This window comes from Myotis yumanensis, unplaced genomic scaffold, assembly GCF_028538775.1.
Source record: "Myotis yumanensis isolate MYYU_CA2020_CCGP unplaced genomic scaffold, mMyoYum1.0.hap1 SCAF_10, whole genome shotgun sequence".
Taxonomy (NCBI): Eukaryota; Metazoa; Chordata; class Mammalia; order Chiroptera; family Vespertilionidae; genus Myotis; species Myotis yumanensis.
Window position 1 is genome coordinate 71907204 of NW_027223761.1, and position 27683 is coordinate 71934886.

At 41.3% G+C, this 27683-nt stretch overlaps 1 protein-coding gene and 1 pseudogene across 1 annotated transcript in view; one reads left to right on the plus strand and one right to left on the minus strand.

The window, feature by feature from the left end:
- The window catches only part of CUL5 (cullin 5), a 99231-nt gene that overhangs the window by 38456 nt on the left and 33092 nt on the right, over positions 1-27683 (minus strand). The window contains exons 2-4 of the mRNA XM_070425983.1: positions 19627-19736; positions 7947-8046; positions 2142-2318 (exon numbers count right to left, since the gene is read on the minus strand). Of these exons, the coding sequence (XP_070282084.1) occupies positions 2142-2318; positions 7947-8046; positions 19627-19736 (387 nt within the window). The remainder of the gene's footprint in view (positions 1-2141; positions 2319-7946; positions 8047-19626; positions 19737-27683) is intronic.
- On the plus strand, positions 11379-12171 carry LOC139017636 (14-3-3 protein zeta/delta pseudogene; annotated as a pseudogene).

Below are 27683 nucleotides of genomic sequence, written 5' to 3' on the forward strand. Positions count from 1 at the left end.
ACATAATAAATGCGAAAACAACTGAAAATCTGTTTGATAGTGGACCTTAAAAAAAAGGAATATATAAATCCATCAATCTTATAGATGTTCCATTTAAATGATGGAAATAATATATAGGCAGTCCTCGGGTTACGTCGTTTCGTGGTTACGTCACCATCTCCCATTTATTAAAAAAAAAAAAGTTCCGTCATTTCGACGAATGTACATATGTGCTTTATGTTTTTATTATTTATTTACCACAAGTAAAGGTCAGGAATTGTTATCTTTCTTTAAAATTTTTTTTTACTGTTTCACCTAATTACTGCTGTGTATGTGCTCCATGTGAGTGATGTAGGTGCTTATGTAGGTGGGTTCCGACTTACGGCGAAAATCGCATTATGTCATGCAGTAGGAACGGATCTCCAATGTAACCTGAGGACCTACTATATACATATTCATGAGTATGTACTGTCACTCCAAAAGTAACTTTGTCAGATATAGGAAATATATTAATAATAGCAGCAACAGCAATAATAACAAGAATAATAGTTATATAACATTCACTAAGTACCTAGCACTGCTCTAAATACTGTCCACATATAACTCATTTAATCCTCACAACTTACATATAGGTACAATTATCTCCTTTTAGATATGAGGAACCTGGGGCACAGAGAGGAAAGCTAATGTTCCCACATTTACAGAGCTCATAGTGACAACACGGGAACTTGAATGCAACAACTGTAGTTCTAGACTCTATGCCAATGGTTCTCAACCTTCTGACCCTTTAAATACAGTTCCTCATGTTGTGACCCAACCATAAAATTATTTTCGTTGCTACTTCATAACTGTAATGTTGCTACTGTTATGAATTGTAACGTAAATATCTGATATGCAGGGTGGTCTTAGGCAACCCCTGTGAAAGGGTTGTTCGACCGCCAAAGGGGTCGCGACCCATAGGTTGAGAACCGCTGCAGAGTCTATGCTCTTAATCATTAAGTGATGCTGATTCCCACAATCTGTAGGGAACAGTTAAAGAAATTAAAAAAACAACAACACAAATGCCAAGAGTGAACAAGATTATGAAACTGCAAATTAAAAACCATCCAGAAGTGTTTTTTTCTTTTTTGGGGTGGTGGTGATAACGTCTCATACTGCAGCTATTTCTACCACTGAAGAAATTTCTACCAGTAGGAATCTCAATTTACAGCAATCTCGTCAGCATTAGTACAAATTTTAAAGTTGGGGCAATAATGCCCAGGCCACTACCTGAATGTTTGAATGCCGGATTTTGTTGTTACAACATTGCAGCAAGTAGAGAGTTGTTTAAAGTTTAAATGGCCTTTTTAACTTTTCAAATATGGTTTAATGTGATTCTCACAAGTAGGAAAATACACGATAAATGAGGACAGAGAGGTTAGGTCATTGCTGATTGAAGAGTTGAAAGGGAAATCTGGGACTCCAATTTCAGAGCTTAGCTTTTTCCATTAAATCATGAGTTATTACTGGGCACAGTGCTTTTAACTACAAATTATGCAAAATATTTAGCCACAATTACGCAAATACAAAGATATCGGAAGGTAACCTAATAAAAGAAGAGATTTTTGAAACACAATAAAAGTCATGTAATTTAGAGGAAGGTAAAGATACAAAGAAAGAATAACAAAATAAAAACTCGAAGATAAAACTAGGAAAAGAAGAAAGTGAAAGGAAAAGCAAAGAAGGTAATGTTTGAAACACAGATCTAAAGCTTAACACCATATGAAAAGATGAAAGAAAATTGAAGCTAAAAATGGGAAAAAACATTATTTGATAAAACCCAGCAAGAACTAGAAAGGACTTTATATGTGAAGCAGAAAAACCCACTTAATATATAAAGTACTTTCAAAAGTTTTCAAATCTGCCCAGGCTCAGCGGTTATGTGTCAACTTATGAACCAGGAGGTCACGGCTTGATTCCTGGTCAGAGTGCATGCCTGGGTTGCAGGCTCAAACCCCAGTGTGGGGTGTGCAGGAGGCAGCTGATCGGTAGTTCTTTCTCACCATTGATGTTTATATTTCTCTCCTTCCGTTACCCTTCCTCTCTGTAATCAATATATATTTTAAGTCTTTAAATCATCCTTCCTGAAGAATATTAGAAAAAAGATGGGAAAACTTACTTACCTTTCGAACAATACCGTCTTCTACATTTGATTTTTTATTGCCGCCCTGTTTACCCAATAAAGTAATCTCTAGTTGACAAAAAGGCTTTGGTAAAATATCACATTGTGTAAAGAATTTTCGCCATTCAACAATATATGCTTTTAGCAAAGCTGTATCATCTTGATGGCTTAGTACTCGCTGGAAAAAAAGAAAAGAATTGTATCAATTTGAAATACAGGTGCTTTAAAGAATACTAGAACATTTTTATGCTATAAATTTAGAATATTTATAGTATAAACTATCTTATACCCAAAAGAAATTAAAACATATGTATATATCCAAGAGAAAACTAAAATGTTCACACAGACTTGTGATTTCACAATTAATACATATATCTGATCATTATGGTATATACATGAAACTAATAAAATGCTCTATGTCAATAATGTCAATTAAAAAACCCCTGTATCATACTCTTTGTAATACTTAAAGCAATACAACAAAATAAAAAAAAGAAAAGCAAAAGGCAAATAAATTAATGTTGTAGAAAGAAAAAACAACAACAAAAAACAAAACCCCTGTATCCATTATCACCTTATCTTCCCCTTTATCTCTCCCCTCTCCTACCCATTCTCAACCTTAAACAACCACTAATTTACTTTCTGTGTCTATATATTTGCCTGTTGTAGAGTGTGCCCATATTATATTCCTTTTTGTGGCTAAATACTATTTCATTTTATCAAAGCACTATATTTCGTTCATTTTTGTCCACTGACAGACATTGGGTTGTTTTCACCTTTTAGCTATCATGAATAATCCTATATAATAAAAGCCCAGCAACCGTAATGGCAGAACGACCAGATGACCACTCAACCAGTCACTATGAGGTGCACTGACCACCTCTCAGTCCCTTTCCCTGGCAGGCAGGCTCCGATCACAGATGGTGAACAGGGACCCCGGGTGGGTGGCGGGGGTGCGGGTGGCGCCAGGCCAAGGCCCCTGCTCCGCCGGTCGCCCCCCCCCCCCCCCCACACACACAGAGGGCAACTGGTGTTGGGGTTGGGGCTGGCAAGCGGGCAGGAATGGCCGACCTCTCAGTCCCTCCCCTGGCCATCAGGCTCTCATCACTGGATGGTGAATGGGAAACTGGGGTGGGTGGCAGTGGGGGGTGGGGCCGGCTGCTGGCAGCTGGGGAGGATGGCCCTGATCACAGGCTAGGCCTAGGGACCGTATCTGCACACGATTTCGTGTGCTGGGCCTCTAGTCTATATAATAGAGAGCCAAGGTCGTAACAAGGCTCGACCTGACTGGAAGTCAGTGCTGGGTTGCTGTGGTGACCTAGCACTGACTGGGGCCGCTGCGGGTGCCCTGACCCAGCACTGACTGCCTAGGGGGCTGCGGATCAGGCCCGGAGAGAGGCCTGCAGAGAGAGAGGCAGGGTCTGATTTGTAGCCTCTGTGGCAGCCATTGATCAGAACTTGCCTCTCTTTCTCTCCAGGCCTGGTCAACAGTCACACCTCCATTTCTCTCCAGACCTCCACCAGGGCTGCTGATCAGCCCTGCCTTTCTGATCAGGCGCTGTTGATAGGCCCAGAGACGCAGTCAGGCATAGAAACTGACCAATCAGAACCAAATCTGGGTGAATATAAGGAGCCAATGGCTGCCTGGGAGGCAGAGCTTTTGACGCTGACTGGCATAGAAACTGACCAATCAGAACCAAATCTGGGTCAACTGTGAGGAGCCAATGGCTGCCTAGGAGGCGGAGTTTCTGATGCTGACTGGCATAGAAACTGACCAATCAGAACCAAATCTGGGTGAATATAAGGAGCCAATGGCTGCCTAGGAGGCGGAGTTTCTGATGCTGACTGGCATAGAAACTGACCAATCAGAACCAAATTGGCCAGCAGAGGAGGGCAGTTGGGGGCGAGATCAGGCCTACAGGGGAGGGAGTTGGGAGTGAGATCAGGCCGGCAGGGGAGGGAAGTTAGGGGTGATCAGGCCAGCAGGGAAGAGCAGTTGGGGGTGAGATCAGTCTGGCAGGGGAGGGCAGTTAGGGGCCAACAGGCAGGCAGGGGAGGGCAGTTGGGGGCAACCAGGCTGGCAGGGGAGGGCAGTTGGGGGCGAGATCAGGACAGCAGGAGAGGGCAGTTGGGGTCGAGATCAGGCTGGCAAGGGAGGGCAGTTATGGGTGCTCAGGCAGGCAGAGGCAGTTGGGGGCTCGATCAGGCTGGCAGGGGAGAGCAGCTGGGGGTTCAATCAGGCCGGCAGGGGAGGGCAGTTAGGGGCGATCAGGCAGGCAGGCAGAGGCAGTGAGGGATGATCAGGCAGGCAGACAGAGAGGTTAGGGGCTATCAGGCAGGCAAGCAGAGGGGTTAGGGGCAATCAGGCAGGCAGGCAGGTGAGTGGTTAGGAGCCAGCGGTCCCAGATTGTGAGAGGGATGTCCGATTGGAGTGGGTGCAAGCTGGGCTGAGGGAACCCCCACTCCATGCACAAATTTTGTGCAGCAGACCTCTAGTATTATTATAAATATCTGTGTACAAAAAATGTTCACAAAAACTTGTGCACTTACCTATAAAAGAGAAAGGACTCAAAATCAGAAATGAAAGTGGAGACATACAACTGATACCACAGAAATACAAAGGGTCTTGAGACTACTATGAACATTACATGCCAACAAATCTGACAACCTAGAACTGATGAATAGATTACTAGAAACATACAGTCTACCAAATGTGAATCATAAAAAAATAGAAAATCTGAACAGATGGATCACTAGTAAGGAGATTCAATAAAAAACGTCAACAAACAGCCCGGTTGGTGTGGCTCAAGGGTTAACCTATGGACCAGGAGGTAACAGTTCGATTCCCAGTTAGGGCACATGCCCCGGTTGCGGGCTTGATTCCTGGGGAGGTGGGTGGGGAGAAGGGGAGATGCAGGAGGCAGCTGATCAATGATTCTCTTTCATCATTGATGTTTCTATCTCTCTCTCCCTTTCTGGTCCTCTCTGAAATCAATAAAAAAAAATTTTTTTTAAGTCAACAAACAAAACAAAAGTCCAGGACCAGATGGCTTCACTGGTGAATTTTATCAAGTATTTAAAGGAGAGTTAATACCAAGTTCTTCTCAAATTCTTACAGAAAATAGTTCCAAACTCATTTTACAAGGCCAGCATTATCTTGATTCTAAAACTAGACAAGAGTGCCACAAGAAAAGAAAATTACAGGCTAAAATCCCTGATAAATGTAGATGCAAAAATCCTGAAAATATTAACAAATCAAATTCTACAGTACATTAAAAGGATTACACACCACCATCAAGTGGGATTTATTCCAGTGATGCAAGAATGGTTCAACACTGGCAAATCAATCCATGTGATAATGTCACGTTGATAAGATGGATAAAAATCACATGATCCCCTTGGTAGATGCTGAAGATACATTTGACACAATTCAACATCCTTATATGATAAAGACTCTCAACCAGGTGGGTATAGTGAGAAAGTACCTCAACATAATAAAGGATTTATGTGACAAGCCCACAACTAATGTCATATTCAACGGAGAAAGCCGAAAGCCTTTCCTCTAAGGTCAGGAACAAGACAGGATGCCCACTCTCACCAATCCTATTCAACAAAACATTGGAAGTCCCAGCCAGAGCAATTAGGCAAGAAAAAGAAATACAAAGCAACTAAATTGGAAAGGAAGGCGAAAAACTCACCATTTCCAAATGATACGATGTTATATATAGAAAATCCTAACACCACCACAAAAAAACTGTTAGAATAAACAAATTCAGTAAAGTTGCAGGATACAAAATCACAACCCAAAAATCCATTGTAGTTCTATACTGTTTGTTTCATAGGAAACTATTGGAAAGAGAAATTATAAAAACAATCCTATTTACAATGCAACAAAAAGAATAAAATACCTAAGAATAAATTTAACCAGGAAGGGGAAAGACCTACACTGGAAACTATAAAACATTGATAAAAGAAACTAAAGAAGGCACAAAAATGAAAAGATATTCTGTGCTCAGGACTTGGAAGAATATTGTTAAAATGTGCATAAACCCCAGAGCAATCTACAATGGGAAAAGGACAATCTCTTCAATAAATGGTGCTGGGAAAATTGGACAGCCACATGCAAAAGAATAAAACTTGACCATCTTTCAACATAAATAACATTAACTCAAAATAGATTAAAGACTAAATTTAAGATATGAAACCATAAAACTACTAAAAAACACTGGTAGTAAGCTCCTTGACATCAATGTTGGTAGTGGGTTTTTTTTGCAGTTGGTACAAAAAGCAAAAATAAACATTGTAGGAGTACATCAATGTACAACAAAGCTTCCAAACATCAAAGGAAAGTATCAACAAAATAAAAAGGCAATCTACTGAATGGGAGAAAATATTTGCAAATCCTATCTGATAAGAGTCAATATCCAAAACAGATTTTAAAAAATCATACAACTCAATAGCAATACAGAAACAAAACAAAACAAAACAAAACAAAACAAAAAAACAATTAAAAATGGGCAGAGAATCCAAATAGACCTTTTTCCAAAGAAGACATACAAATGACCAACAGGTACATGAAAAGATGTTCAATATCACTAATCATCATGGAAATGATAATCCAAACCACAATGAGCTACCACTTCACACCTGGTAGAATGGCTATTATCAAGAAGACAAGAATAAGTGTTGGATGTGGAGAAAAGGGAACCCTTGTGCACTGTTGGTGGGAATGTAAATTAGTACAGCCACTATGGAAAATAGTATGGAAGTTCCTCAAAAAATAAAAAATAGAACTAGCATATGATTCAGAAATTCTACCTCTAACTATCCATCCAAAGAAAACAAAAACACTAATTTGAAAAAAATATACAGTCGGCCCTCTGTATTCATGGGTTCTGCATTTGTAATTGGTTTAATCTACAGATGCAGAACCAAAAGATACAAAGGGCGGACTAAGGGACTTGAGCATCCATGGATTTTGGCATCTGCTAGGAGTCCTTGAACCACCCCCTCCCCCCCGTGAAAACCCCCCATGTTCGCTGCAATATTATTGACAATAGCCAAGATATGGAAACAACCTAAATGTCCACAGGCAGATGAATGGAGAAAGAATATGTGGTACATACACAGAATGAAATATTATTCAACCATAAAAAAATGTCATGCCATTTGGAACAACATGGATGGAATTTGAAGAAAACTACTGTCAGTTTGAAAAGAGGTATTAGTGTGAGAAAAAACTAGATTTATGTGGGCTGACATATGGCTAAAAATAAATGGTGGCGGAGAAATCCAAAGGACCTATAAAAAACTGAAATTTTAAATCTTTGTTTTTCACAATTAAATTTATTGTGGTGACATTAGTTAATAACCTTTATATAAGTTTCAAGTGTACAATCCAATAATACATTATCTGTCTATTACACTGAGTGCTCACCTCCCAGAGCCTAGTCTCCTTCTGTCACCATATATTGAGCACCTTTACCCTCTTCAACATCCCTCCACCCTCCTTCCCCTCTGGTAACCACCATATTGTTGTCTGCGTCTATAACTTTGTTTTGTTTGTTCACTTGTTGTTTATAACATCTTTTAATTGAGGATAATAATGTACTCTCTTAAAAGAAATGTCACTCAGGGGGGAAAATAAGCAAATGATTATCATTTCATTAAAAAATTTATTTAAGAAATACGTCGAGTCAATATAATATTTAAAATTACTTCAGGAAGTCCTACATTTAAAGTATTTTTTATAATATTCTTTGAGTAAAATCTTAAAATAAACGTAATATAAAGGTGCAGAACTTACTGCCTGTGCTTGCTTAATAAACTCAAGAATATCTTCTTTTAAAGCCTGGTGAATTTTTGCTGGGCCTTTATCATCCCAGAGACAGACAGCATGCACATCCCTATAAAAATAAAGCAGATAAACAAACATTAACACTAGAACAAGAACAATGTTAAGTTCTGTTTTTACAGTTTCCATGGACCATAGAATCCATTCATATGAACTAAGCATGTGTTGTAAGCTGTCTCACATTCGTTTCTATTTTCTTTGTCATTCATTGTTTTCTTTAAATCTCTGCTAGTTATTGCATAATATATAGATTTTTTTATCCTTATCCGAGGATATGTTTACTGATTTTTTAGAAATAGAAGAAGGGAGGAAGAGAGGGAGGGAGGGAGAGAGGGAGAGAGAAATTGATTGATGTGAGAGAAACATTGATGGGTTGCCTCATGTATGTGCCCAGACTGGGGATTGAACCCGCAACCTTTGGTGTATGGGACAATTCTTCAACCAAGCAACCTGGCCAGGGCTGCATAAATATCTATACTAATAAAAGGGTAATATGCTAATTAGACCAGGAGACCTTCTGGGAGAACTTCCAGATGTCCTTCTGGACAAAGCCACGGTGGCGGGGCGGAGGCTGTGGCAGTTAGGGGTGATCAGGCCAGCAGGGGGGGCAGTTGGGAGCAAGCAGGCCTGCAGGGGGGGGCAGTTGGGAGCGAGCAGGCCTGCAGGGGGGGGGGGGGCAGTTGGGGGCAAGCAGGCCGGCGGTGGGGGGCATTTGGGGGTGATTAGGCTGGTGGTGGGGGGCAGTTGGGGGCGAGCAGGCCGGCAGGCAGAGTGGTTAGGGGTGATCGGGCAGGCAGGCAGGTGAGCGGTTAGGAGCCAGCAGTCCTGGATTGCGAGAGGGATGTCTGACTGCTGGTTAAACTGGGGTCCCAGATTGGAGAGGATGCAGGCTGGACTAAGGGACACGCCCCCATAGATGAATTTTGTGCACCAGGCCACTAGTATACATATATTTTTAAATCCTCACCCAAGGATATTTTTCCATTGATTTTTAGAGAGAGCAGAAGAGAGAGAGAAAGACAGAGAGAAATAGTGATGTGAGAGAAACTCAGCGATTGGTGCCACCTGCAAGAGCCCTGACCAGGGCTGGGGCCGGGAAGGAGCCTGTAACCAAGGTACATGCCCTTGACCAGAATCGAACCCAGGACCCTTTGGTCCGCAGGCTGACACTCTATCCACTGAGCCAAACTGGCTAGGGCTGCATAAATATTTTTAATTATAAAAGTATACTATCTCCTAATCCCATTTCCCAAAGTGAACTATTAATATTTTCTTGTGCAAAGCAAGTATAAACCCTATTAATTCTTTAATTCAATATATGTAAACTAGTCTATTGTTTTGAAAATATAGTAATTTAAATCCCATTACAGTGAATCTTCCATACATTCATTACATTTACACATTAATTACTATTGTGTCTCCTTTAGTTAAAAAAACAAAAAACAAACAAAAACTCTCATAAACTGGTTACAAAAACTCTAAACTTATCAAGCTGACATATTTTAACCAAAGAACATTCATTACAGAAATATATTTAAGATTAATACATATCCTCAAAGTCAATTTGTTAATTACTAAGTTGTAGAGCAGGGAAACATAACAAAAGGGTAGTCTTTTATTCAGGATTTTTTATTGAGGATTCTTTTATTTGGAAAACGCTCCCCAGTGACTTATTCAGCACCTTCTCAAGTCCCTGCTATAAAAAATGTCAAAGAAATCTAAATAAAACACCTCCAGAATTGTAACATTATAATAATGGCCAAATAGTTTGTTTTATATTCAGATTCTAAGGAACATCAGTATAACCCAAAGTTCTGTCTGCATATTAATTTTTTTAATACTGTATATTTTTATTGATTTCAGAGAGGGAGGGGGAGGGAGAAAGAAAGAGAGAGAGAGAGAGAGAAACATCAATGATGAGAGAATCATTGATCGGCTGCCTTCTGCACGCCCCACACTAGGGATCGAGCCTGCAACCCAGGCATGTGTCCTTGACCAGAATCAAACCTGGGACCTTTCAGTCTGCAGGCTGACGTTCTATCCACTGAGCCACACCGGCTAGGGCTGCATATTAATTTTTTAAAATATATTTTTATTGATGTCAGAGAGGAAGGGAGAGGGAGAGAGAGAAAGAAACATCAATGATGAAAGAGAATCATTGATCGGCTGCCTCCTGCACACCCCGCACTGGGGATCGAGCCCGAAACCAGGGCATGTGCCCTGACAGGGAATCGTGACCTCCTGGTTCATACGTCAAACCTCAACCACTGAGCCACGCCAGCCAGGCTGCATATTAATTTGAACTTGCTTTTGTCATTTGTTTAATTCAGCTTAATAGTGGTATCTGCTCCAGTGTCTGGAATGCAGTAAGCACACAAATATTTGTTAAATAACAACATAATATAGTCAGTAACATCTGACTGCTCAATACCAGTATGTGCCAGATTCTATTCTAAGCTGTTTTAACTCATTTATCCTTCACAGCAACTCTGAAGGAGTATTATTTTCATTGCAATTTTACAGATGTGGAAACTGAGGCAAAGAGAGGTTAAGGGGCATTCCCAAGTAACATTCCCAAGATTGCAGAGCTAGTATATATGGTGGAACCAGGCAGTTGGGCTCCAGAGGCCACACCAACCATTTCCCCAAATTTACTCTTGCACTTCCTCAATCCATCCAACCAACAGTAGCCAAAATAATCTTTATGAAACTCAAAAATCACAGCATATTACCTCTACATTTAAAATCATCCAATGGTGTTCCACTACTCTTTGAATAAAGTACAAAATGGTTAATTGACCCTTATAATAAGCTGCAGTATCACCTCATGACTAAAGGAATCAAGAGTTGAAAAGAAGAAATTGATACAAAAATAGATTGATTATAACTCAATATGTTTACAACTATTACTGTGCATATAAACACAAGGCATCAGAGAGTGGTGGAAGAATATTTTATGAAGTAACAATGAGTAAAGAACTGTGGATTACTATGGTGTCTGTAGTGCACTATAAACAAATCAATATGGTTAGTATGTGAAGTGGGGAGTGATAAGCAAAAAATTAGGCAAACTAACCTTATTTTAGCCCCTAAATTCAATCATGGTCCTATTATACCCATTTCCTAAATATCACTCTAATTTGGATATTTCCATCCATCACCACCAGTATATAATTAAAATCATGATAATCTCTTGCTTATTATAACAAAAACCAGTATGAACTGACTGCCAAGGGCCAGGCACTCTACATATATTGATTCATGTTAGTTTAGGTTTTCCAAGAAGTAGATGGGATTAGAAGAACAAGAGATTTATTGAAGTAAATGTCTGTGAGGGAAAATGGGAAGTGAACTCCAAGAACCTGGGCCAGGGATAAACCTACAATGCAAGGAGCTGAATTATGCAACGAAGAGAGGAATCTTCTCTCAGTTGCTTATAAGAATGTTATAGGAGTCCGGGTTATCTTGGAGAGTCATCTCCACTATTGAGCAAAAAATGAGAGGTGCTGAGAAGAAACAGCAGATGGCTCAATATAAAGAGAAGATTGAAGGGCTATATACAATGATGTAGTACTGTCTCTCTTGGAAAAGTTCTTGATCCCCAAAGCTTCACAAGCACAAAGCAAAGTTTTCAATTTGAAAAGGAAAGGAGCCCTGGCTGGTGTGGCTCCAGTTGGTTGGAACGTCATCCCTTACACAAAAAGATGGCAGGTTTGATTCCCGGTCAGGGCACAAACCCAGGTGGTAGGTTTGATCCCTGGTTGGGAGGCAGCTGATTGATGTTTCTCTCTCCCCCTTCCTCTCTTTCAAAATAAAAAAAATTAAAAAATAAATTTATGAAAAGTAAAGCACTACTATTGTTACTTGACTGAGGTTGCTGCTGGTGATGACAATAGAGGAATTGTGGATCAGTCACAACAAGCATACCAAGATGCTTTTGAAATCAGTAAAAAGAAATGTAACCAACACACCCTATCAGATTGGGTCTGGCTGGTCCTTAACTTCTCTGTGTTCTATTATGAGATTCTGAACTCTTTGGAGAAAGAGTGCTTTGCAAAGAAAACTTGATGAAGCCATTGCTGAACTTGATACTTTACGTGAAGAGTCATACAAAGACAGCAAGCTAATAATGCAATTACTGAGAGAACACCTGACATTGTGGATATTGGATACCTAAAAAGATGAAGCTGAAGCAGGAGAATGAAGAGAAAATTAACCCGCCTCCCAACTTTTGTCTGCCTCATTTTAAAATTTACACAGTGGACCATTTGTCATCCATGCTGTCCCATAAATAGTTTTTTGTTTACCATTTATGACAGATTTGTTATTTTAATTTCTCTATCTTCCATGTGGTTTTTATGTTTAATATAAGGGGAGTAGAAATAGTTAACATTTAGGGAATTCTGTTTTCATCTTGAGGTGGGCAATAGGGGGATGTGGGATTTTTATACAAGTTATAAATGTTTGACATAGTACATTTGGAACATTGTGGCTTCACAAGGACCAGTGTTAAAACAGTTTCCATGTCTAAGCAAAGAAAACTGCCTACATACTGGTTTGTCCTGGTGGGGAATAAAAATAATAATTGGTTCTAGTCACATGTGTAGTTGTAGGTACTGAAGTTTTGGAGCACTTAGAGCAGAGGTGGGGAACCTTTTTTCTGATGTTTTATAACATCACTAGAGGCCCGGTGCATGAAATTCATGCACAGGTAGGACTCCTAGGCCTGGCGAGTGATCAGGGCTGATCGGGGCCTTCCTTCCCCAGCTGCCAGCCGGGGCCTTCCTTCTTTCTGCGCCGCCTCCGGGTGGTCAGCACACATCATAGCGAGCGAACTCCCAGTCGAACTCCTGAGGGGACACTTTGCATATTAGCCTTTTATATATATACTAGAGGCCCATTGCAGGAAGATTCCTGCAAGAACAGGGCTTCCTTGGGCCCATTCCTGCAAGAATAGGGCTTCCTGCGGCCGGAGCAAAGCAGAGAAGGGAGCTTCTCCTTTCTCCGCTGCCTCAGCTCCTTACCTTCTTCGCCGCTTCGCTCCCTTCTGCAGCGCTTGGCTTCCTTCTACACTGTCTTCAGTCTTCGCTCCCGCCTGCATATGCAACAGGGCGGGAGGCCCGGCCTGAGGTCCCCCAGCCCAGGCCTGGGGCGCACTTTGAGGTCCCCCGTCAAGCCACGCAGGGTGGGGGATGCAGCCTGAGATCCCCTGTCAAGCCCCGCCAGATGGGGGGGTGTGGCCTGAGGTCCCCTGTCAATGTAGAGTGCTGGGGAGTGCGATTGTGCTCCTACTGTCTTTCACCAAAAGTGCCGGGAGTGCTATCGCGCTCCTCCTGCAGTGTACAGTTCTAAGTCTGCTTTTATTAGTGATGATGATATTGCTAAATATGTGAATTCTTGCTGTGAAGATGACCATTTTGTGGAAGATATTGAATATGTAACTTCATTTACTTGCGATTCATAATTTTTTTCCTACACTGCTGTAAAATCAGAAAAAATGCCTTGGCAATTTTAGCACAGTTCCTAGGATATTGGTTGGCACTCAAAGGGTTAATTTGCATACTTGCTGATTGGCTGGTGGGCGTAGCAGAGGGACGGTCAATTTGCATGTTTCTCTTTTATTAGTGTAGGTAGACTAGTGGCCCGGTGCACGAAATTCATGCACATTAAAAGGGAATTAGACAAAATATTTTAATATTGCTATTTGCCCTTTCTCTGTAATAGAAGTGTCAGAGATTAAAGAAAATTAGTAAAATGTATATGAAAATCTTTCTCCTGTCAGAGTCTGGGGCACACCACGGGACCCAGAGTCAAGTCCCCGCCCACACATGTCTGCCTCAAAATCGCATAAGACCCAGACCCGGCTGGCCCCCCACCCCCATTGGGCTAGATCCAGACCTGGCTGGTCCCACCCCTGTCAAGCCCCGCCAGGTGGGGAGCGCAGCCTCAGGTCCCCTGGCCCGGCAACAGGGCGGGAGGCCCGGCCTGAGGTCCCCCAGCCCAGGCCTGGGGCGCACTTTGAGGTCCCCCGTCAAGCCACGCAGGGTGGGGGATGCAGCCTGAGATCCCCTGTCAAGCCCCGCCAGATGGGGGGGCGTGGCCTGAGGTCCCCTGTCAAGCCCCACCGGGCGGGGGGCACGGCCTCAGGTCCCCTGGCCTGGAGCTGGGGTGGGAGGTGTGGCCTGAGGTCCCCCGTCAAGCCCTTGCTGGGCGGGGGGCACAGCCTGAGGTCCCCTGGCCTGGTGCCAGGGCAGGGGTGTGGCCTGAGGTTCCCTGTAAAGCCCCACGGGGGTGGGGGGGGGCACAGCCTCAGGGCCCTGCTGATTGCTCGTTAAGTCTTATTATGGGAACTCAGCCTCCACTGTGGGTGCCATCTATGTGGCGGAGTGATGGCCAATTTGCATATTCCCTCTTTATTATATAGGATTTGTAGGCCATACAAAATTATCAACTTAAAAATTAGCCTGCTATATTTGGTCAAATATTTAATTACCTCACCCCTAATGCATTGGCAGGTCCAGACCCAATGATTTCTCGGGCCTTATATGCCCCATGAGCCAGACATTTGTTCTCTACTCCTCACTTAGAGGGATGCAGTAAAAATGGATATCCCATGGATAGCACATGTTGAACCATGTGTGTATCTGTGGAATACTAACTTTCAATGTGCACACCTGCACATCTGTGACTACAGCTGAAAAAGTCTTCCTTTAGTTGTGACCCAGTTTACTCTGGATAAGGGCAGAAATGGTTCACATTCCATAATTTGTAAAATCACCTGCTGTTTTCTTTCATTCACTTTGCTACACTCATTTTATTTGTATTTAAATGTGTTAGGCAACCTAAGAACACATGTACAAGTCAAGATGCAGTAAAATGAATTGCTTGATATCCATTACTTCATGTACATCAAGCACAGCAGTAAAACAAAAAACAAAACAAAACATGTATTTACCATTTTTAAAGGTTTTTACTTTTGTGAATTTTTCTTTGATACTTGCCTAACATGCAGCATGTGCTGTAAAATAGTTAACAGTGAAATAACTCGAAATTATGATTAGCTTTAATGTCTCATGAAATTTTCACAAATAATCTAAGCATAATTGTTAAGAATGTGTATTATGTAAGTAGAATAAAAGCTTTATGAATAGACAAAAATTGTTTATTTATACCAGAAAATGCATACCAACATATAAAAAATATAATTAGATATGTAAGATACAAATACATTAGAATACTTTAACACATCCTTATAACATCCAGGATGTACGCAGCTGAAAATATTAAACTCAATTAACAAAGAAACAGAATTTCCGGAGGATAAGGCCCAGAAATCAGGATTTTGAAAAGATTCCCAAGTGATTCTAATGTGCAGTCAAGGTTGAGAACCACTGCCTTAGATTGTCAAATAAAAAAATGACAAAGCCAACACAATAATTACTATTTGGTGTGAATTAATCAAGATCATACCTATTTCTTTTTTGTCAGATAGGCCAAAAATATATTTTTTTAGTGTGCCGCAGAATTTCAGTAATTAGTTTGTGTTTGATAAGCTCAATTTGTTTAATGGCTGATATTGGTAATGGTGGAGGAAAAGGTACGTGTTTTCATTTCTGCAGAATGCTTAAATCCTCTAACCTGTCTGAAAATATTTCCATTTTGTCTTAAATTTGATTAAGTATAGGATACTACCCTTTCAAATATTTAAAGAAAATGCTCCTTTAACCTCCTGCATCCCATTTGTCCAATGAAAGAATGGGGGTAGTCTGTTTTGTTTGGAAGGTAACTTATTTTTCTCTGCAAGAATTAGGATTATTTTCTTTATCCTTGGAATTCTGACATTCCTTGAGGATGTGCCTAGGCATTTTTTTAAGCACCTTTAATATGAAGACTTGTTTATAGGAATAGGTGGCAAGGGAAAGAGTTTTTAGTCCTAGAAACTTTCTTCTTGTACTCTGACTGTATCTTCTCCTCTACTATTTTTGTTCTCTCCTTCTGGAATCCTTTTTAGTAGAAGTTAATCTGATTCTAGATCTAGCCTTGATATTTATTAATTAAAAATTTTTTTATTGATTTCAGAGAGGAAGAGAGAGGGAGACAGAAATATCAATGATGAGAGAGAATCACTGATTGGTTGCCTTCTGCACACTCCCTACTGGGGATCGAGCCCGAAACCTAGGCATGTGCCCTGACCAGGAATTGAACCATGACCTCCTGGTTCATAGGCCAACTCTCTGGTCGGGCAATAAAAATATATATATTTTTAAAAGAAGTAAATCTCAACTAAGCGAGGTGCTTCCCACCCCTCTCAAGGACATTTGGAAACATATGAGAGCCTTTTCTGTTCAATAATGAGGGGAGGGGAGGAGAGTACACAAGGAGTGTCCGCTACTAAATGTTATGAGTATGAATACCAGAATGATAAACAACCCACAACATGTAGGATCATCTTTTATAACCACTCAAAACGTTAATAACACTCCTACTAAAAAATAAGGATGCAGAGTATGAGAAAAGGGGAGTAAAAAGTGAATGTAGTTTAACATCAATACATTAAACACGTCAGATTTAGAGATAAGCAAGCTCTGTTATTATGGTTAAATAGGCTAAAATTTGGAAAGGTAGGTCTTGCAACTTTGGTGATAGCATGATAAGACACCCAGAATCCTAAGCGGACAACATATTGATAAACCTTGGGTAACTCCAAGGAGATCAAAGATTTTTAAAAACAATATATTAAAGCCACTAGCTGTAGCAAGTATACAAAGTTATTGACTATTTCTGCTTAGAAGTACACATTAAGCAAGGAACGGCATCACACTATGCTCCTGTTCCCAGGAAGGAGTGCACAGAGAACAAGCATTATTCTAGATGATAAAGCATATTATCAACACAAATTAGAAAAAATAAAACAAAAAGAAACCCTACCACATTCAACATATTATTCATAAAATAGTTTAATCAAATAATTTAAGAAAAATACATGTATATGTGAATGCTATGAAGTTTTAAAAGGTCTCTGCTGTTTCTTATTAAATGCTAATTTATTAAAAGGCAGAATCATGGATATGAGTTAATATGCAACAAGTTCTATATTGTTTAGGGAAATTAGATTATTTTCTTATGTAATAAAGAGAAAAAATGAGCACAAAAGCTTAATGTATACATATAGATTACTCAGTCACATGTCTACAATTCACTGATATAGTCATTGATATAGTATTTCACTAGTGCACACACACAAATTATAGCAGGTGTGAGACAAGACTTGGAACATGACTGTCTGTTCTGTCATATATTGTCTTTGCTAACGCTGAAGAAAAGTCATTGGCTTTTTTGGAATCCCGAATCCGCAAATCCTAAACCTGGATCTATATCTAAGCTGAAACCTGATAATGTCTGATGATGGGCTGTTTAAACTTCAAACTTCAGTTTAGTGTACTGAACTAAAGCAGGCATATGCTCAAGGAGCTCGTCTTTGACTTGATTGCTGAAGATTTAAGACACACTTCTGTGGAGCCATAAGCTGAAAACATCATGTACTTTGTTGGACCACTGGAATCACTTGCAATGCCCACAGAAAAGGGCTTATTCTCTGATGGGCCATCTGAAATCAAGCTGTTGCCTGGTTTTATCTATCTGATACAGAGACTAAGGTACAATCCTAACTTGTGGTTACTGACAAAAGCTCTAGTTGGCAGAGGGCACTGTACTCGCTCCTTCCAGCCTGGACTCTCCATTGCTCTTAGGGATCTCTCAATACTATTGACTTATGTTCAGCTTTCTGGATTAGCTGCAGTTTTCAACAATGTATTAATAACCTGACCCTATTTCTCTTACTTTTACCTCACCCCTCCTGTACACACATTTTAGTTAGGCAACTTAGTTATTAAACACAGCTATTTTCAGAGGAACTAACTTTTTCCAGGCTGCTCACTAGATTATCAGGACAAAAGAGGTGGGAGGTGATGTAAATCTATTTTGAAAGTTTTTGAAAACTCGGGATTTCATCCAGACCAAACCCGAAACATGATACATCTTTCTAGTTAGGCTATACAAAAATGTCTTTCTATACAAATGCTTTTGTTCCTCTTGCAGGTCTGGATAATTGGGGAAATGAATAATTTTCATTAATGCATTGGACATACTGATTTTATAAGGGAGAGAAAACAAAACTCAGCATCAGGAGGACATTAATGATTTTTGTTTTTCAGAACTATTCTGGAAAGCTTTCACCTCTTCCTAGAAAACAAAACAAAACAAAAAAAAACACACACACAAAAATAAACAAAAACAAAAAAACTCCTGGCGTTAACTTTCCATGCTGCTGTGAATGCTTTGACTTCAATCATACCTAACAGTGCTCCGAGACAACAGAGAGCAGCCCCAATTCCGACATTTTCCACAAAGACCAACTCTAAATGTAATCCGCACTGGTGAGGCAAATGAACTGGTGTCATAAATTAAACTGTTTGGAATTAATTGCTTTCAGGCAATCCAAGCCTGAAATCAAGGCCTGAACTGAATTAACTGGACTGGATTAGGAACTCTAGAGTGAAAGGCCTGGGAGGAGGGCACACTAGGGGGCCTTCTTAACCTATACTACCTGACTAACAATTGTAAACTATTTGTTTCCAAGGGTACCATGTACACCCTCTAAGACTGTACTTCTTTATTTGTGTACCCTATCGTGACACTGTTTGAACCCTGGAAGTGTTGAGGTCCACTTCAATTTATAGACCAGAGTTGTACTTTGCCTGAATTGATACTTCAGGCCATGTAAAAAGGTCCATACAGAAAGTCACCTACTTTTCTAAGACAAACCTCATGGTTAATGGGATTTATTTTAACTAACTAAATGCAGGGCCTCTAAAAGATGTACCTGAGATCAATTATATAGGTTGGTCTTGCCTTGCTGTGTGAAGTCCTACTGATAATAGTTTTGCTGTAAAGACATTTGGCCAAAGGCCAGGAGTTAACACAGCAGACTGAAGACTGTATTCCTTAGAAAGGCCTGCTTGGCCTGGGCTGGAATCTGAGAACTTGAATGGTCAACAGTTCCCTACACTGACAAAACTTTCCTGAAATGATAAGAATGGCTAACTGTGTCTAATAATCTATCTGTGTAAATAGTATGGTTTACACTGAACACCTGCTCTCTTTTTCTGAGGGTCTGAATTTTTGGTACATGACAGGCAGAAGCTGCCTATGTGACCAGCCTCCAATAAAAACCCTGGGCACTGAGTCTCCAATGAGCTTCTCTGGAAGACAACACATCACATATGTTGTCAATCTTGCTGTTGGGGAAGTTAAGTGTGCCTCATGTGACTCTACTGGGCAAATACTCTTGGCAGTTTGTGTGTCTTTCCTCAGACTTCACCCCATGTGCCTTTTCCCCTTTGCTGATTTTGCTTTGTAATAAACCATAGCTGTGAGTATAACTACATGTTCAGTCCTATGAGTCCTTGCAAATCACTGAAATCAGGGGTGGTCTTGACGACCCCCAACATAAGTAGTTATAGTTTTAAACAAGTAAATACATCAATAGAGTAAACATTTCACTTGAACATAGAAATGCACCACCAAAACTTCCTTTATGTTAGCAAAAAGTTAGAATTAATGGATTACTTACGAAAACAGATCAAACCACTGCTGTTTTGTAACAGACTCTTGGCGTAAAAGCTTCAAAACAATTGGACGCATGAAATCCCATTTGTCTTCAAACTGAAGAGAACCTTTATTCTTTGATAAAAAGAAAAGGATAAATAATAGTTTAATTTAAATGCAGTTAAATCAAAAGTGTTTATTTTTATTTTTTTTAAAAGATAGCAAGAGAAATTTAAAAGAATCAGTTTTCCATAATGGAATCCCTATAAATTTAACCTGGTATCAAGAAATCACAGGAAGAAAACCATAAAAAAAAATCAATTGTACAAAATTATATAGTGAAGAATTTGGTGTTGTCCAAAGTGAAGGTCTACCCTTTGCCCTTGGCTTCTAGTCTGGGCCCTTGGAAAGTTGTCATTATTTGCCTGGGGACCTTGGTTCATATTGAATATTCTAACAATGTGATTTAGGAAGGGAACTAACCAAACCCACATAGTCTTTGGGTGGGGACTGGCCAATTCGGAAACAATAACAATGCAAATTAGGGTGGGGGCTTTGGTTCAACCAACCTGGAGACTGAGATTACCCATGTGAGCAATCAATCAATCATGTCTACATGACAAAGCCTCAATAAAAATTCTGGACACCAAAAATTGGGTGAGTTTCATGGTGGCAGTACTCTATATGCACTGTCACAGTGAGGCAAGGAAAGAAATGAGACCTGACTACACTAGGAAGGACAAGGGAAGCTCTACTCGAAAAAACCTTCCTGGACTCAGCCCTATATGTCTCTTCCTTCGGCTGACCTTAATCTTTTCTTTCCTTGTAACAAATCATAACCATGAGTAAAACAGCTTTCAGTAAGATCTATGAGTTTTTCTAATGAATTATGAAACCTCATGCTGTTTGGGGAACCCCTCATGTATGTAGCTAGTGTCAGAAATGAAAGTGGTCATGTGTTCAAAGAATATGGCCTCAAATTTTATAGTAGCCCTAAACTCCTCACAAAATGTACATTTAAAATCTATATAAACTCTGAAAACTGAGAAGAAGAAAAAACCCACACAAGAAGATATTCCATTTCATTTTATAGTGCTAAGAAAATACTGATACCAAACTGGTGAGAAGAGAAAAAATGAAAACTCTAGAGCAGTGGTTCTCAACCTGTGGGTAGCGACCCCTTTGGGGGTCGAATGACCCTTTCACAGGGGTCGCCTAAGACCATCGGAAAACACATATATAATTACATGTTGTTTTTGTGATTAATCACTATGCTTTAACCGTTTGAGTCCCAAGCATGCGATCGCACTGCTTGGTATTTCTCGACATAAAATAAAACAAGCGCGATCACGCTGTTTGGGTCTTTTCGTACTCATTTAGAGAAAGCGCGGTTGCGCTGTTTGGGATTCTTCGACAGTGTTTTTTCAATACCCCCTGGGACTCAAACGAATCGTATGTTTTCTTGACAAAATCTCAGCAGCGCGATTGCGCTGCTTAGGACTCAAACAGTTAATTATGTTCAATTTGTAACAAGGAAAATACATCCTGCATATCAGATATTTACATGACGATTCATAACAGAAGCAAAATTACAGTTATGAAGAAGCAACGAAAACAATTTTATGGTTGGGGGTCACCACAACATGAGGAACTGTATTAAAGGGTCGAGGCATTAGGAAGGTTGAGAACCACTGCTCTAGACCAATCTAACATAAAGAACATAGATGCAACATCTTAAATAAATAGTAAATTAAACAAGTGGTATATCAACAGAATGACACCTCATAATTATGCACAATTTATCCCAGGAATGTCAAAGTGGCTCAATATTAAAAAAAAAAATCAATTCGTTACATTACTAAAAAGAGAGACCCCATAAGTTAAATATAGCCATGTGACTTGCTTTTGCACATAAATTTGAATAAAAACCATTAATTTTCTAATATACCAGTATCACACACCCTAACAAACTCGTTATTGTTTTTACTATATAACTTATTGAAGGTGTTGCTCACTTGTATCAGGTCAAATTCATGCACTGACGGCATGGAATCTGCAAACTCCATGAAACTATAACCCAGAAGCAGTTTTTCTTTTTATAAATATATTTTAGTGATTTCAGAGAGGAAGGGAAAGGGAGAAAGAGGTAGAAACATCAATAATGAGAGAGAATCATCGATTGGCTGCCTCCTGCACACCCCACACAGAGGATCGAGCCCGCAACCAGGGCATGTGCCCTGACCAGGAATTGAACCATGAACCCCTGGTTCATAGGTCGATGCTCCATCACTGAGCCACACTGGCTGAGCCAGAAGCAGCTTTTAAACATATGGTCTGACAAGAACCTACACTAGAATCACCTAGGATGGTGATTACACATATAGATTTCTAAAACCTAACTCAGACCTGCTGGATCAGAATCTCTTTTTTTTCTTAAAAACATATTTTCATTGACTTCAGATAGGAAAGGAGAGGGAGACATAGAAACATCAGTGATGAGAGAGAATCATTGATTGGCTGCCCCTGGCACGCCCCGCACTGGAAACTGAGCCCATAATTCGAGCATGTGCCCTCACCAGGAATTGAACTGTGGTCTCCTGGCTCATAGGTTGGCACTTAACCACTGAGCAATGCCAGCAGGGCTGGATCAGAATCTCTTGAGGTGAGATTAGAATGTGCATATATAACAAATTCATGATAAAAGTGTACAAAAATGTTAAGAGGGTTTATGACTCAAAAAAGTTAGAAACCACTAATATTAAACTCTTCAAAAGCAAGTGATCCTTCTTACACCTACAAATACAGTTGATCCTAAAATTTATTGTACTGTCTCACCCAAGGTATGTACTTTAAAATTTTTATTTTTTATTTTATAGAGAGGAAAGGAGAAAGGGCAGGGGGAGAAGGAGAAGGAGAGAAACATTAATGTGATTAGAGAAACATCGATTGGTTGCATCCCATATGCGGCCAACTGGGGATCAAGCCCACAACCTAGGTATGTGCCCTGACCAGGTATTGAGCCTGTAACCTTTTAATGTATGGGATGACACTCCAACAACTGAGCCACCTGGCCAGGGGACAAATCTTCTTGATTATGACATGGAGAATCGTAATTTCCTCTTAATAAAAGGATATTTTATAATGTCAATTAAGTCTATTTCCTTAAGTCATTTTGGCAATTTACAAAATAAAATGTAGTATAAATCCTTCACTTAAAATTAAAAAGGTACATACAGAGGACTAGAATAAACAGGTATTTGAGATAAATTAAATACTGGCTAGGCTCTGAAATCTATCAGCTACGGCAAAATAACAGGAAATACATTTTGGTGCTCCTGTTTGATGAAACATACAAGATTAACTACAGAAACACTTTCTCCTAATAATCAATTAAAGAAGGAATTTAATAATTAAATGTTTTCTATTAAGTTTTTATAATAGACTAGAGGCCCGGTGCACAAAAATTTGTGCACTCGTGGGGGGGTCCCCCAGCCCGGCCTGTGCCCTCTCACAGTCTGGGACCCCTCGGGAGATAACAACCTGCTGACTTAGGCCTGCTCCCGGGTGGCAGAGGGCACGCCCAATCCCTAGGTGCAGCCCCTGGTCAGGCTCAGAGCAGGGCCGATTGGGGAGTTGGGGCGCCGCCCCCTGTCATGCACAGAGCAGGGCGGATCAGGAGGTTGCGATGCCACCCTCAGTCACGCTCAGGGTAGGGCCGATTGGGGGGTTGGGGCACCGCCCTCTGCCACACTCAAGGCAGGGTCGATGGGGAGGTTGCGGTGCCACCCCGTCACGCACAGAGCAGGGCCGATCAGGGGGTTGGGGCGCTGCCCCCTGTCACTCACAGAGCAGGGCCAATCAGGGGGTTGGGGCGCTGCCCCCTGTCACTCACAGAGCAGGGCCGATCAGGGGGTTGGGGTGCTGCCCTCTGTCACTCACAGAGCAGGGCCCATCAGGGGGGTTGGGGCTCCGTACCGTCACACACAGAGGAGGGCTGATTGAGGAGCTCCCCCCTGTCACTCACAGAGTAGGGCCGATAGGGGAGTTGGGGCACCGCCCCCTGTCACACACAGAGCAGGGTGGATCAGAGGGTTGGGGCGCTGCACCATGTCACACTCAGGGCAGGGCCAATGGGGAGGTTATGGCTCTACCCTGTCACACACAGAGCAAGGCCCATGGAGGTGGGTTGGGGCACCACCCTCTATCACCCACAGAGCAGGGCCGATCAGGGGGTTGGGGCACCGCCACTGTCACACTCAGGGCAGGGCCGATGGAGAGGTTATGGCTCTACCCTGTCACACACAGAGCAGGGCCCGTGGGGGGGGGGGGGCACCCCACCCTGTCACACACAGAGCAGGACTGATCAGGGGGTTGGTGCACCACACCCTGTCATACACAGAGCCGCAGGGGATTGGGGAGCTCCCCCCTATCAGGCACAGAGCAGGGCTGATCTGGGGGTTGGGGCGCCTTCCCCTGTCACGAACAGAGCAGGGCAGTTAGGGAGGTTGTGGCCCCGCCCCCTGTCACACACAGAGCCACAGGGCAATCAGGGGGTTGGGGAGCGCCCCCCCCTATCAGGCACAGAGCAGGGCTGATCAGGGGGTTGGGGCGCCTTCCCCTGTCACGAACAGAGCAGGGTGGATAGGGAGGTTGTGGCCCCGCCCCCTGTCACTCACAGAGCCGCAGGGTGATCAGGGGGTTTGGGCGTTGCCCCCTGTCATGCTGATCCCGGTGCCGGGAGCCTTGCTGCTCCGCTGATCCCGGTGCCGGGAGGCATATTATCCTTTTACTATATAGAATAGAGGCCTGGTGCACGGGTGGGGGCCGGCTGGTTTGCCCTGAAGGGTGTCCTGGATCAGGGTGGGGGTCCCCACTGGGTGCCTGGCCAGTCTGGGTGAGGGGCTGAGGGCCGTTTTCCGGCTGGCGGGTGACTAAAGCTCCCAACAGCTCCTTTTTTTCTCTCTCTTTTTTTTAATTCTGGGCCAGCTTTAGCTCTGAGGCTTCGGCTGCTGAAAGCCGGTTTCTGGCCTTTGTTTTTCCTTCTGTATTTGATACAATGTTGTGGTCTGGCTGGCTGAACCTGGCTGACTGAAAGCTGGTTTCTGGGGTTTTGTTTACTTATTTGCAACATAGTACATAGTTGCTTAGAGTTGCAGCTGAGAGGCTGGCAACTCAGGCGGGGAAGTTAGAGTCAGCCGTCACTGGAGCAAGCAAACCTCCCTGTTCGCTTCAGTGCATGGCTGCTGGCCGCCATCTTGGCTGACAGTTAATTTGCATAAGGATATGCTGATTAGCCAATGGGAAGGGTAGCAGTCGTACGCTAATTACCATGTTTCTCTTTTATTAGTATAGATTACAAAAATGATACTCAAGCAGTTCTTTGATCTATTCTATTTAACTCCAGGGCATATCATTAAGTCATAACTAAGCAGCAGGACACCAAACCTACTATGAAACACAATACCTTACTTCGTAAAGGGACCTTCAAATCATGAACCATGATTTATGTTTCCAAAGGTTAACTGAAGGCTGCCTGATCTTATTAACGTGCTACAAAGTATTTTCTGCTTTAATTCTTTCATTATTATTCAGAATTCACCAATTGCCACTAAGTCTAGGATTATCTCATCCACTGGCTCTTTTTCATCAAAAGAATTTCAACACTTGCCAATACCCTTCTATTATTCACTCCTTATGACACAACTAATTCCTTCACAGGCACTCTTCTCACACAGATGGGCTATGGGGAAGTCATTGGGAGCTGGCCACGGAAGATATGTGGGGGAGGAGTATTGCAGGCAGAGGAAGCAGCCCTTGCAAAGACCCTAATCCAAACACAGAAGGATGTTAGTTGTACTCAGGGAAGATAGAGCAAAGCAAGGACAGAGGAAAGGACCGATGAGGTCAGAAAAACAACGAAGGTTGGATCTTGCAGGGCCTTTAAGGCCATTATAAAGACTTTGGCTTCAATGTAAGTGAGATGGGGAACCATTAAAAAGTTCTGAGCCCTAGCCAGTTTGGCTCAGTGGATAGAGTGTCAGCCTGCGGACCAAAGGGTCCCAGGTCCGATTCCGGTCAAGAGCATGTACCTTGGTTGCAGGCTCCTCCCTGGCCCGGGCCCTGGTCGAGGCACATGCAGAAGGCAACCAACTGATGTGTTTCTCTCACATCAATATTTCTCTTTGTTTTTCCCTCTCAAAATCAATGGAAAAATATCCTCAGGTGAGGATTTTAAAAAAAGGAACAAAACAGAGAACACAAAAATAGATCCAAAGAAATATATGCAACTCATTTAAAAAATAACAATAATTTTTTTTGGAGCCCTGGCTAGTGTGTCTCAGTTGGCTGAAGTATCATCTGGTGCATCAAAAGATGGCAGGTTCGATCTGTGGAGGGGCTTGTGTGTGAGGCAACCGTTAGATGTTTCTCGGTCACAATGATGTTTCCCTCCCTCTTTCTCTCGCTCTCCCCCTCACCGCTCCCTTTCTCTCTCGAATAAATGAAAAACATATCCTTGGATGAGGATTAAGAATAAATAAATAAAAGTTGTTCAACATCACTAATCATTAGAGAAATGCAAATCAAAACCACAATGAGATACCATAGATAAATGGCTACCATAGATAAATCAACAAACAAGTGTTGGAGAAAAGGAAACCCCAGTGCACTTTTGGCAGTGCAACCATTATGGAAAACACTGAGGAGGTTCCTCAAAATGTTAAAAATGGAACTGCCTTATGACCAGTGATTGCACTTCTGGAAATACCTCTGAAGAAACCCCAAACACTAATTCAAAAGAACATATGCACCCCTATGTTCACTGCAGCATTATTTACAATAGCCAAGATATGGAAGCAGCTCAAGTGCCCACCAGAAGAGTGGATAAAAAAAAAACTATGGTATATTTACACAGTGGATACTACTCAGCGGTAAAAAAGAATGAAACTTTATCTTTTGCAACATAGATGGATCTAGAGCAAGCATGTCAAACTTGCAAGCCACAGGCCGCATGCCTCATTTATTTGGCCTGTGTTAACCTTTGAGTTTGACATGTTTTATCTAGAGCAGTGGTTCTCAACCTTCCTAATCCCAGCTGCGACCCTTTAATACAGTTCCTCATGTTGTGGTGACGCCCAACCATAAAATTATTTTCGTTGCTACTTCATAACTGTAATTTTGCTACTGTTATGAATCGTAATGTAAGTATCTGATATGCAGGATGTATTTTCATTGTTACAAATTGAACATAATTAAAGCATAGTGATTAATCACAAAAACAATATGTAGTTATATATTGTGAAATATTTATTTCTAATTACAAATAAATGAAATTTTGTGTTGAAGCATGGTGTAGCATGGGTAACAGTCTCAATATAACAACAGTAAACTACATTGCTACATTTTGCAACAGTTTGTGTAAAAAGCCAACGTCAGTGGGAAGGTTGAGATTGCTTCTTTCTCACCAGATCAGAAATTCTTGGGGCAGTCTTTGCAAGAGCACAACGTAGATCATCTTCCACAACAAGTCTACTTCTGTATTTAGACTTGATAACCAACAAGCTGGAAAACCCTGTTTCACAAAGATATGTTGTTGGAAATGGAAGAAGAAGGCGCAACACAGTCTCAGACAGAACAAGATATGAATGCAAACACTTGATCCAAAATTTTGTAACTGGCATTGTAGAGAAATCAGTTCTCGCTGCATCGTTGTTAATAAGTTCAATGAACTTCTCTTGTGCTGTCTCAGGAACATCTTCAACTTTTACTGTGAATGGGCTTCTGGCAAGTGCAAATGGGGTGTCAAGTAGATTTGGAAAATACGATGAAATTTCGTCTGCAAGCATGTGGAAGTGTTCTTTCACAGAAATTATCATCATAATCCTTTTGTCTGGTTCAATGTCATGTTCCTCAAAGAAAGCAGTTACGGTAGGCAACATGTAAATTTTATTTTCATCCAATTTTTTTTTTTTTTTTTTTTTTTTGCCAAAGCTGAAGTTTCATTTGGAATGATCAGATCTTTTCAGACAAATCGAGGCATGTTGCATTTGGTCCTTGCAGTGATAAATTTAACTGATTCAAGAT